This window comes from Mastomys coucha, unplaced genomic scaffold (genome assembly GCF_008632895.1).
Source record: "Mastomys coucha isolate ucsf_1 unplaced genomic scaffold, UCSF_Mcou_1 pScaffold9, whole genome shotgun sequence".
NCBI classification, from domain to species: domain Eukaryota; kingdom Metazoa; phylum Chordata; class Mammalia; order Rodentia; family Muridae; genus Mastomys; species Mastomys coucha.
The window spans coordinates 13,123,456-13,135,753 of NW_022196915.1; the positions used below are offsets into that span (position 1 = coordinate 13,123,456).

At 39.8% G+C, this 12,298-nt stretch overlaps 1 protein-coding gene across 1 annotated transcript in view; it reads left to right on the plus strand.

Moving 5' to 3' along the window:
• Dennd6a (DENN domain containing 6A) overlaps positions 1–10,300 on the plus strand; it is a 50,303-nt gene extending 40,003 nt beyond the window's left edge. Inside the window, exons 16-20 of the mRNA XM_031361114.1 lie at positions 4,658–4,711; positions 4,817–4,926; positions 5,284–5,386; positions 7,191–7,265; positions 7,946–10,300. Coding sequence (XP_031216974.1) covers positions 4,658–4,711; positions 4,817–4,926; positions 5,284–5,386; positions 7,191–7,265; positions 7,946–8,077 — 474 coding nt within the window. The 3' untranslated portion in view covers positions 8,078–10,300. The remainder of the gene's footprint in view (positions 1–4,657; positions 4,712–4,816; positions 4,927–5,283; positions 5,387–7,190; positions 7,266–7,945) is intronic.
• The last annotated feature ends 1,998 nt before the right edge of the window (positions 10,301–12,298 follow it).

The window sequence follows — 12,298 nt, forward strand, 5'->3', positions numbered from 1 at the left end:
CGCCTGCCTCTGCCTCCCAAGTGCTGGGATTAGAGGCGTGCGCCACCACCACCCGTCCTATCTCAGGACCTCTGGAAGAGCAGTCAGTGCTCTTAACTGCTGAGCCATCTCTCCAGCCCCAATTTTTTTTTACTTGATAAAATTTTATTCTTTTTTATTCACCATTCTTTTGAAATTGACACCAAATTGTCTTCATAGCTTTTTTATATCTGGGATAAGAGACTATGATCAAGGCAACATATACAACAAAGTTTATTGGAACTTATACTTGCAGAGGGTTAGAGTCTGTGACCATCATGGTGGGGCGTGGCAGCATGCATGAAGAAGTCGCGGTGCTGGAGCAGTAGCTGAGAGCCTAAGTCTTGATCCACAGTCATGAGGCAGAGAAAGCTAACTGCGAATGGCCTGAGCTTTCAAAGCTCAAGCTAACCCCCAGCAATACACTTCTTCCAATAAGGCCATACTTATACACTCTAATACTTCCCTAATGGTCTCACCTGTGGGGGCAAGTATTTAAATAGATGAGCCTATTCTCATTCAAACTACCACCATCCAAATGCTTAGAGTTAAACTGATTGGGGTTGGGTGGTAATGAAGGGAGGGTGGTGCTGGGATCTATCCCAAGGCCTTGCACTTGCAAGGCAAATACTGGGCCGCTGAGCTACATCCCTAGCACTACACTACTCATTTTAAGAGCTTGAGAAAGTTGAGCACAAAACAATATGATTCAATCCATAATTCCAGGTGATAAACATTACAAGATACCAGCTAGCTTCCTTTGATATGAAACGGGTTGATCATCCAAGGTGATTACCTAACTATCCCAGCACTTACAAGACAGTAACAGGAGGATTAAATTCCTGCCTCAAAAACAACAACAAAAACAAAAACCAAAAACCAACAACAACCAAAAAAACCCCTCAACAACACTGAAAAGGCCTTGTATTGTAAAAGCACAATCAGGTTTGTTTATGAACTGCACAGTGGCTCCAGTGGCTGTGCCTTCATTTGTATTTGTTACTTAAGAACCTGTACTCAGTACAGTCTCCCCCTGTCTGTTTCTCTCTCTGTCTCTGTCCTTCTCCCTCCCTTCTATCTGTCCTTTCTTCCCTCCTTAACCTTGGCTGGCATGGAACCCGCTATGCAGATCAGCCTGGCCCCAAATTTGTGGCAGTCTCTTGTGTGTCTGCCTTGTGAGTGCTGGTATTATATGTATGTGCCACCACACCTGGCTAAACATAGTGTTTATTACATTTATTATGTTAAAGCCCATTAAAGACTATTAAAGTTATATCACCATAAAGCCACAATTTATTATTCAAGTGTTTTGTCACTGTGACAGATCCCAGAAAGTCAGTTCAAAAGGAGGATTTATTTTTGCTCATAATTTCAGAGACTTGAGTGAAAGGTCAGCCTGTCCATTGTTTTAGGCTTGAAGTAAGGTAGTCTGTCACAGCAATGTGAACCTCTAACAGAGGCTGCACACTTTGTGAAAAATGGACAGGTGTCCATCCAGGGTCAGTGACCTCTTATCAGGCCCTACCTCATCCTAGCTCATTCCATACAAGTTTAGCAGTGGATTAACCCATTGATGACTTTAGTGCTTCTGTCATTCACTTACCTCTCAGTTGCACCCCCCCAGCACCCCCCTCCCCGTTAGGAACCAAGCCTTCAACATATGAGTCTTTTGGTAGGATGCTGTGTATCCAACCACAGAAGCCCCTTATGGTAGTGAGTTTAATACCAGTGTTACTCTTTTTATTATTATTATTATTATTATTTTAGAAACTGAAGGGTTTCCACTGAATCAGTTTGTTTTGTTTTGTTTTTCAATAGGGTTTCTTTGTATAGTCTTGGCTATCCTTGAACTAACTCTGTAAACCATAGAGATCTCCCTGCCTCTGCTTGCCAAGTGCTAGGATTAAAGATTTTAATGGGATTTTAACTTTGGGATTAAAGACTGCCCAGCTAAGTGAATTAATTTTTCAATTACTATGAACGTCTTAACTAGTACATTAAAGTTGTTATTACTAGATGCTTATGTCACTTATCCAAAGACAATTTACTACCAAATTGCCACATTAGATTTCAACCAGTCAACACGCAGACCAATTTATCTTAAAGGTATAATAGACACTTTTGGTGATTGTTCTTTTTGTTTGGTTGATTTTTGAGACAGAGTCTCTCTATGTAGGTCTAACTGTCCTGGAACTCACAGAGATTCTCCTGCCTCTGCTTCCCAAATGATGGGATTAAAAGCACGTGCCACCATTCCTGGCTTTGGTGATTGTTCTATGGGTTTATAGTACAGCATCCATAGAATAATCACAAGTGGTGCAGATACCCAAGGATCAGGTTAAGTTTGTGTTAGCTGTTATAGGTTCTGATAGAAATCCCCACAATGTGTGCAAAGCTGGGTCCAGTTCTTCATCAGAAATTACTGGTGGAGGGTGTCAGATGCAGCAAAGAGAAAGGAACATTCAGAAACGCAGCTACAAAGGCCCCTTTGATCATGGTGCTGTTGTCTCTTACTGAGAAGAGCTGTGCACCCTAAGCTGGTCAAGAGGAAGCTCTTGAGTAGGTGGGTCGAAAGGTGTTTTCTGCATGATTCAGACAATCCCATTCAAGTTTACGGTTTTCTTCATGATGCTTTCAACATCTTTCCTTCTCCTAAATACCATCTTCTTCAGACTAGGAGCTCTTCTTTCCTCCGGTGATATGATCTAGTTCAGAAGTTTTCTCCATAGCTGGGAGTGAGGATGCTGCTCTAGTGAGAGCAGGAGCACCTCTCTATCAGATTTATACTAGGTTCCCTCAAGTATTTTTCTTCATCACTCTTATAAATAGAAACCAAGGCTCAACTTTGTTCCTGTCTCCCTTATTGCTGAGGTATACCAACAGCCTTGCAGGTTGCTCTCTTATAGTCCACTAGCTCTGTGACAGGGACCCAGAGGGCAGATGTGTCTCTCTGTTCAGGGTCAGTGCAGGGCAGTGGACTGTAGTGGCATAGTCTGTCTGATGTTGCTTATATTCTAATGCTAATATTAGTTCCTCAAGATCTGGTTGCCCCAGAGACAAGAGTCCTCATGTAGACCCAAGTGACGCTATGTGACCTTGCCCCCAAGTTATTTCTGATTGCTGTATAAAGATGCCAACAGCCAATAGCCATGTGACATAGGCAGGTTTAGGGTTCTGGGGCTGTGAGGTAAAAGGAGAACCACAAAGGAGAGAAAGGAGGAGAAGGAGAGAACCAACTCAGTGGTCCTCTGCCTTCTACCTGTATGCTGTGGCACTTAAACCCATATATGTCATGCACTCACACACAAATTTTTATAAACAGACAAAATTATCAACTGGAATATACCAGCTACTTGTGAAGCTAAGAATAACTTGAACCCATGAATTCAAGATCAGCTTGGGCAATGCAGGGAGCTACCAATCTCAGAAAGAAACAAAGCAAAACTAAAAGTAATCTGCTTTGAGTGTCCAAGCCTTAGTTAAATTTTGTTGAAACATGACTTCCCAATTCATTTTAACTGGAGCAGTCTTTTGTAGGAAATGGTGAAAGCAAAACACCTGGGCTCACTGTTTCCCTTTATATACTTACAAGACTTATCACTTCTATGACTCCATGAAGAATGAAATTTTTACCTTACAAACAAGCAAGTGATTAGTCCTGTAGTAGACACCAGCAAGGTATCCTTTAATTCAGTTCTGATAGCTTCAGATCCCAAATGCTGAGGCCTGGGTTCTTCATGATGCTCTATTTCATGTTAGATGCCAATCACAAGCTCTAGTCTGTGATTACTGATCCATTCTAAATCCCATAGTCCCCTTCTTGGGGTTTCACTAATTTACTTGAATGACTCAGGGAAGCCCTTGATGTTGGTTGGTTTATTATATAGAACATTACAAATATTACAGGTAAATAGATAAGATGGAATATGAGGGGAGAGATGGAATAAGAGGGGACAATATCTCTGATTGTGCCACACTCTATGAAAGCCATGGTTCTATCTTAGAATTCTTTAACCCATGTCCTTTGGGTTGCTACAGAGACTTACTTGCATAAGCATGATTTTCTGATGCATGGGTGGTAGAAGTCAACAGAGCCTGTCTGTCAGACTCCTCCTTGAAGTTGTGATCCAGACCTTTTCTGAAATGGAGGTCTTAATATCTACCTAATATCAGACCAGATAGATGAGAGAACTCCTGGGTAGCAACTTCTATACAGAAAGGCCATGGAAGACTTAAGAGATCTTTGTAATGTACCAGGGGGAGTGAAATTCTGGTTTTTATGAACTGCCTATAGTAGAGAGTTAGAAGTTTCACCCAGAAACTGGATGAAAAAAGGTGTGTGTGTGTGTGTGTGTGTGTGTGTGTGTGTGTGTGAGAGAGAGAGAGAGAGAGAGAGAGAGAGAGAAAGAGAGAGAGAGAGAGAGAGAGAGAAAGAGAGAGAGAAAGAGAGAGAGAGGAAAAAGAGAGAGAGAGAGAGAGAGAGAGAGAGAGAGAGAGAGAGAGAGAGAGAAAGAGAGATGCCATAGTATCAGTTGGACAACCATTTTATTAAAATGTAAGTTCCCTTAAGTAAAACTGTGTAAGAACACCTAACATACATTTATTTGTTTATTTATTTATTTATTTATTTATGCTTTAGGAAAGATATGTGGCAAGCTTGATGCCTTTGCAGAAAAGTATTTCTCCATGGAAGGTATGTGATATTCAAGCAATTTCCTCTTTCAATTGTCTAGCTACAATTAACTTCTTTGAATAGACCAGTTCCTTATTTCTAAATATAGTATGCCTTGTTTTCTAGAGTCCACCTCAGTTAAGGCAGTTCCTTCCAGAAGAATTTATGAAAACACTTGAGAAAACGGGGCCTCAGCTCACCTCTGGAATAAAGGGCGATTGGATTGGACTTTACCGGTTAAGCCCTTTACTTATTTTCCTCCTAGCTGTGGATCCTTACTTTAAAAAAAAAAAAAAAAAAAAAAAAAAAACCTAGTTGAAAACCAAGATTCTTCATATCCTATGGGTTTCTGAACTCTGAGAGGAAGGGAAGGCTGGTACGGTGGTGCATGCCTATAATCCAGACACTTGGGAGGTGGAGCCATGGGGACCCGGGGTCAGCTTCCTAGCAAGCTTAGTTTTCCCAGGCTTCAGAGCAAGCCTGCACTACTTGAGTCCCTGTTTGTTCTAGTTGTTTTGTTTTATTCTGAGGGGGATTTTGAAACAAGAAATTAATCTTAACTAAACTTTGCTGTTTTAATATTTATTTTGTAGGCAGTTTCTAAAGTCTCCAAATTTTGATGGCTGGTTCAAGACCCGGCGGAAAGAAATGACCCAGAAATTGGAGGCACTTCATCTAGAAGCTCTTTGTGAAGAGGTCAGAAAAAAGTGTATTAGTACATGCAAATGTTCAGAGTACAAAAGTATTCTTAGAGGTTTAGAGTAATACTCAGATGCCACTTTATTAGATCTACATACTTAATCTATGTGTATGTGTGTGTGCATGCTGCAGTGTGATCTGGAGTACACATTTCAGGAGCCAGTGTTCCTTTTCTCCCATGCGGGTTCCAGGTCTAACCTGGGGTATCTGTCTTGTCAGTAGTGCCTTTATCCACAGAGCACTACTTTATTATATATAGTATGCACAGTTAACGTTCTCCTGTCCTGTCCTATGAGTCAGAGCTCTCCCTCAGTTGTCACATCAACTCCTGGAGGTAGGTGGGTTGTGATCTGTACTATGCTACACCTGAGGTTTAGTTCAGAGAGCTTGCCTCAGTTTGCACTCCCCAAGCTGTGAAGCGATGGCATGCTGTAGTCTGCTTTTTGGTCTTTAAGAACTGTGTCCATCTCTTCCCAGTTGTGTTTTCCGTGACCTCTATTAGTAGCATGAAATCACCTGCAGTGGGGGTATTATGCCCCAGAAACTGGCAAATACTAAAGCTGAGAGTACACCTGGGATCAAGACACACATGTCTGCAGGCTCAGTTCAGCTGGCTTCTGGTGTGACCTAGTCACTGCCTCCAGTTGGTGCTAGCATTGTGTGCATGTGGTTGGACTGCATTTCATATTTGTCTCGCAGCCTACTTCACTGGACACTTCTTGAGATAGTACAGTCTAAAAAGTTGCATTTGTATTTAGCGTTAAATGCTGCAGTGGGCTGGTCACAGTGTTATCTTTTCTGTCATAAACTTCTTTTAACTGTGGCTTTTAGAACAATCCTGGCCAGGTAGTGGTGGCACACGCCTTTAATCCCAGCACATGGGAGGCAGAGACAGGCGGATTTCTGAGTTCGAGACCAGCCTGGTCTACAGAGTGAGTTCCAAGACAGCCAGGGCTATACAGAGAAACCCTGTTTTGAAACAAACAAACAAACAAACAAAAAACCCAAACAAACAAACAAAGAAAAATGCTATGATGAAAGCAATCTCACGTAAGCCCTATGAAGATCTTATTTGAAGATTAAAAAATTTAGGGCTGGAGAGATGACTCAGTGGTTAAGAGCACTGACTGCTCTTCCAGAGGTCCTGAGTTCAAATCCCAGAAACACATAGTGGCTCACAGCCATCCGTAATGAGATCTGATGACCTCTTCTGGTGTGTCTGAAGACAGCTACAGAATACTTATGTATGATAATAAATACATCTTTGGGCTGGAGCAAGCAGGGACTTGACCAGAACAAGGGGGGTCCGGCCAGAGCAAGCAGAGGTCTTAAAAATTCAATTCCCAACAACTACACGAAGGCTTACAACCATCTGTACAACTAGAGTGTACTCACATACCTAAAATAAATAAATAAATCTTTTTTAAAAAGATAAAAAATTTATACCAAATAATATGTTCATGTTTGGTTATCTTGATTTGTTAGCTAGCTATTCCTTATAAATTATTAATATAATAAATAAAGATTAGTATTGCATTGAGCTGCTATTTTGTTTTTCCCTCTTGACAAAGGGGCTACCTCAGAAAGGAGTTTTCTTATATTTTGTTTACAGTTGTTTTGGCTGGTATTGAAATTTATCTACTTAACTTTTAGATTTTCATGAAAATTACCCTTGCGCTGTACAGCTATGTTGGAGTTGTCTGTCTTTCTTCCTGTCTTATCCTTCCTTTGCACTAGCCTCACTGGCTGGCTGGAGGGTCTTCTGAGTATGTACCAATTGGGGATTTTCTTACTATTCTAGGACCTCCTTCTCTGGATCCAGAAACACACAGAAGTAGAAACAGTGGACCTTGTATTGAAGCTGAAAAATAAGTTGGTATGTAACTAAAGAAATGAAGATATAAAATGGACCTTTTTGTGAAAATGTTTTCTCATTTGAGCTGACTCTCACTCTGTTGTATACTACAGAAGTCATTTTTAAAATGAGAACATTTGAGATTGGCCAATTGATAGTAGATCTCACTTGAAATATTTGCTTATTCAAATAGATCAAATGATTCTAAATTATTTGAAAGACATTTAAACAATTTTAAAAAATACTTTATGAATATAAATGTATGGCCTGCTCTTAGTAAGTACATCATATGCATGCAGTGCCTATAGAAGCCAGAAAACAGCACCCCCTCCATTGGCAATGTAAAGCCATGTGTGTACTAGGACCTGAACCCAGGTCTTCAACAAGTGTAGCCAGTGCCTTTAACTGCTGACCTTTCCAGCCCCTCAAAAGAGACTTAGAACAGAATCTTTTGAACTCTTGACTATTGTCTTAACTAGATTTTATGCCACATACTATCTTCAGGCATCATCTGTGAATGTATAGAATGACCTTTATTGAGGTCCCTTTACATCCCTCCCCCACTTGATGTTCTCTACAGTTTTAGTGTCTGTAAATTCTATGCTGAGACCTAAAGTTCCAAGTGGTCATGCTATAAAAAGGTGTTTATATAGCAAATACAATGTATTAATACAGATTCACTAAAATCATTCCTTATGTAGTTGCAGGCTGACCGTGAGAATTTACCTGTGAAACCTGACACTGTGGAGAAGTTACGGACACATATAGATGCAATTATCCTAGCCTTACCAGAGGATCTGCAAGGCATACTACTCAAGACTGGCATGACATGATACTTGCCAGGTTTTCCAGCCAGAAAGGACTGAACCATGAAGCATACTGACATTTCATCTAGACGCACACAGGAGCTATCTCAGTGGCAATAGCACAGAAACAAGCAGCAATTGCTAGATACAGGTGGAAAGACTGAGCGTATAAACAGACATTTTTAGTGCATTCTGTGGTGGTTCCACAATACTGAAATACCGAAAGACATTTCCATATTTTTAATCATGTTCTAAAGTGCTCTTATGAGAGACCTATGGGGCCATCAGTGTAAGTGACTCCAAACTGCAGTGCCGGCATTGCAGATATTTTTTTAAATTGGTGCTGCTTTGCCCAATCACGTTGAACTCAGGGGAATATAAAAATAATGTTCACACTGGCTGTCTTCTTAAGGAGGAAAAACTGAACTTTCCAACTATAGTTAGATGTAACTGAGGCTTATGTAGTGCCTTCCATTGTCCTATATGTTTCACAGGGTCCAGCTGCTAATTGTAAAGCTTTTTCTTTTTTAATTATGACACATAATTTTAAAAGCATTATGTCAAGTAATCATTTGCTCAAAAGCGTTTCTTGTTGCCCCTCATGTTGGTTGCCTGTGTTTTAAATTATTATGTAGGTTTTCATGTCACAACTCTACCATTTTCACAAGTATGACTTAGAGGAGTTTCTCCAAAGGAAGGAGGCATATGTAGTTGTGCTTATGGAAGAGCTGATTTCTCCCTTCCCTTTCACTCATTGGGCCTGTGTACACTACTTAGCTAGTTAGCTTGAATGTCTTCTGAAGACATTCTCACTATGAACATCATAGTTGTTTTTTAAAAGAATTATTTTTATGTCAAAGATACCCATAAGCCATTCATATAGTAATTATTTGAGAATTTTACATTTACTTTTTTTTTTTTCTTTTTTGGTTTTTCGAGACAGGGTTTCTCTGTATAGTCCCGGCTGTACTGGAACTCTGTAGACCAGGCTGGCCTCAAACTCAGAAATCCGCCTGCCTCTGCCTCCCAAGTGCTGGGATTAAAGGCGTGTGCCACCACCACTCGGCTACATTTACTTTTTAATATTCTTTATTGGGTGACACTATTTCCCCTAATGGATGATTTTCAGAAGACTTTTCCTGTTGTTTGACATGGGACCTATTGTGTAAATCAGCATTATACTTGTGTTTGTTTGTTTTCATTTTGTTTGTACTGCCTTGCCAAAAGTAGAATGAGATAGTTTGGTTTGTGTTTAGAGGGGAGTGTATGCAGAAGCCACTGTTCAGATATGCACACACAAAGTAGCATATATGTAAATAGCTATGACTTAAGTACCCTCCCTTCTGAACAGCCAAAACAGGTGTATGTGTTTGTCACACAGTGGCTTCAGAAGCCATCTCTTACTCTGTTGATGTTATTTTGAAGGGCATTCCTGACCCAAGGAAGTTTCTCTGTGTATGTGACCGTGGTCTCATATTTCAAGTGTACCTTTAGTCATGGATACAGTCTCTTGAAGCATACCACTGTCCTAGAAAGAATATGGCATTTGAATGAAATCATTTGTCTGGATTGAATGGGTTATTTTGTGAAACAATACTGACCTTTCAGAAAAGGGGCAACTACTTTTATATGCTAAAGTACTTCATAACTTTCTGGGAAACTTATTTAGGTAGAAATGGTCATCTTATTATTTTTCAAAAAAAATGTATTTTAATAATTTCACAATTTATATACAGTTTGTGACATGAATATGAAAGTCATTAGTGTTATATCAAGGATTTTTGAAATATACTTCAGGATATATCATTTGAAGTTTATTTTGCACATCTAAAGAAAAACATAAAATATCAATTAGCATGATAATGCTGTCTTTATGTTTACCACATAACAGAAACTCAACACATGTTGAAAACCAAATCAATCATATTCACCTACTTTATCTCTTAATTTCAAATTATGTACCTGCAAGAATAGCTTAAGGTTGCATTGGAAACCCAAGGAAGACTGAATGGTAACTTAATTTTTTTATGTCAGTTTCAGAATTGTCTCTTTCTTTGTTTTTAAAGAGTCAAGTATTCAAACCCTGCCGTTTAATGTGTTATTTCCACCAGTGTCAGAAGGAATCAGTGCTTTTAGGGTGTTATGTAATGCCTAGTGCCTTCTATTTTACAGTGAAAAAGAGGTTTTGTGGAGGCATTTATGGTCATTACCAAAAGCTTGAATTAAAGGCCTTGGATTTTAAAAAACTTAGGTAGCTTGTGTTATGTGTCTTCTTTATTTATTTATTTTTTTTTGGTTGTTTTTGTTTTGGAGACAAGTTTTCATGAATCCTAGACTTGCTTCAAACTCCATGTGTAGCCATGGATGATCTTGAACTTCTGATTTCCCGCTTCTACCTTCTCAAGTGTGAAGATTGCTGGCCTGTCCCACCATGCCTCGTTCATCAAGTGCTAAGGACAGAACCCAAGGATTCATGCATTCTAGGCAAGCACTCTGCCAACTGAGCTACTTGGCCAACCCTAACTTGGATTTCTTATATTTGAAATACTTGGGGAAACATACATAATGAAACTTGTACATTATTAAAATATTTTATTTCTAGATAGATAGTTTGTTCAAACGAAATGAAAATCCAAACCTTTTTTTTTTTTTAAGATTTATTTATTTATTTTATGTGTATGAGTACACTGTAGCTGTACAGATGGCCATGAGCCATCATGTGGCTGCTGGGAATTGAACTCTGGACCTCTGCTTGCTCCAGCATAATACACTGTAGCTGTCTTCAGACACACCAGAAGAGGGCATCAGATCTCATCACGGATGGTTGTGAGCCACCATGTAGTTGCTAGGATCCGAACTCAGGACCTTCGGAAGAGTAGTCAGTGCTCTTACCTGCTGAGCCATCTCACCAGCCCCACAAACCTTTTTTGTGTATTTTATCTTGAACAGTGAAATGACGAGATCCCAGCTGGATGCTGGTGGTGTATACCTTTAATCCCAGCACTCAGAAGGCAGAGACAATGAAGTGAAATGAAAGTGTACTGAAATTTAAAGATGTTTGTATGTGGTACTCATTATGAGTATTTGTGCTTAGGTTTACTTGTTTTTGAGACAGGTTGTCTTTATGTAGCTCTCAGTATACTCAAACTCACTAATGTAGTCCAGGCTGGTTTTGAACTCAAAGAGATTCCATGTCTCTCCCTTCCTAGTGCTATGATTCAAGGCAAGTGCCACCATGCCCAGCCTAATGTATGTGCACTTGTATAGGTGCACAAAAAATCAACTTTGAGTGCTGTTCCCTCAGGAACCATCTACTTTGGTGTTTTGGGTTGTTTGTTTGTTTGTTTGTTTGTTTTGTTTTTTGACAGTTTCTCATTGACCTAGCACTAAGTAGGTTACAGTGGTTGTGCTGGGATTACAGGCATGTATTCGTGCACCTGATTTTTTTTTTTTTTTTAATGTGTGTTCTGGGTCTGGACTGAGGTCCTCATGCTTGTAAGGGAAGTACTTTACTAAGTGAGTTATCTCCCCAGCATCTAAGGGTACGTATGTACGTATGTATGTATGTATGTATGTATGTATGAAGTATTTCCCAAAATTGTTAAAGAGCAGACACAACCTTGACCCCCAGAGAAGCTTAGATCACATATACAAGACTCCCTCCTAAAATAATTTGGAATAAGTAAAATACCTTGTTAAAAAAGGAGTAAAGAGGCCAGGCAGTGGTGGCGCATGCCTTTAATCCCAGCACTTGAGAGGCAGAGGCAGGCAGATTTCTGAGTTTGAGGCCAGCCTGGTCTACAGAGTGAGTTCCAAGACAGCCAGAGCTACACAGAGAAACCCTGTCTCGAAAAAAGAGAAAAACCAAAATAAATAAATAAATAAATAAATAAATCTTTTAAAAAAGGAGTAAAGAAAGAGAAGCATGGAGAGACAGCTGAGCAGTTAAAGTGTGTAGCGTGTAGTTTTTGCTATACCGCTCCAACAGCTTGACCTTTCTCCCAGAAGAAGTTTAATACAACCACCAAACTCATAATCACACTCATTTTGTAAATAAAACAATTCAAAGCAAGTAAAGCAGTCTAAACAAATATGAAGCAGTGGGAGGGCCAGCGCTTTTGCTGTCCCCTGCGCTGAGCTTCATGAGGTCAAGACCTACATTACTTATATAATGAACCTTAAACCCCCTGCTTACTCACCGTGCAAGCTCACTTATAGGCTCTAACTTATCATACTACATTGACAGTC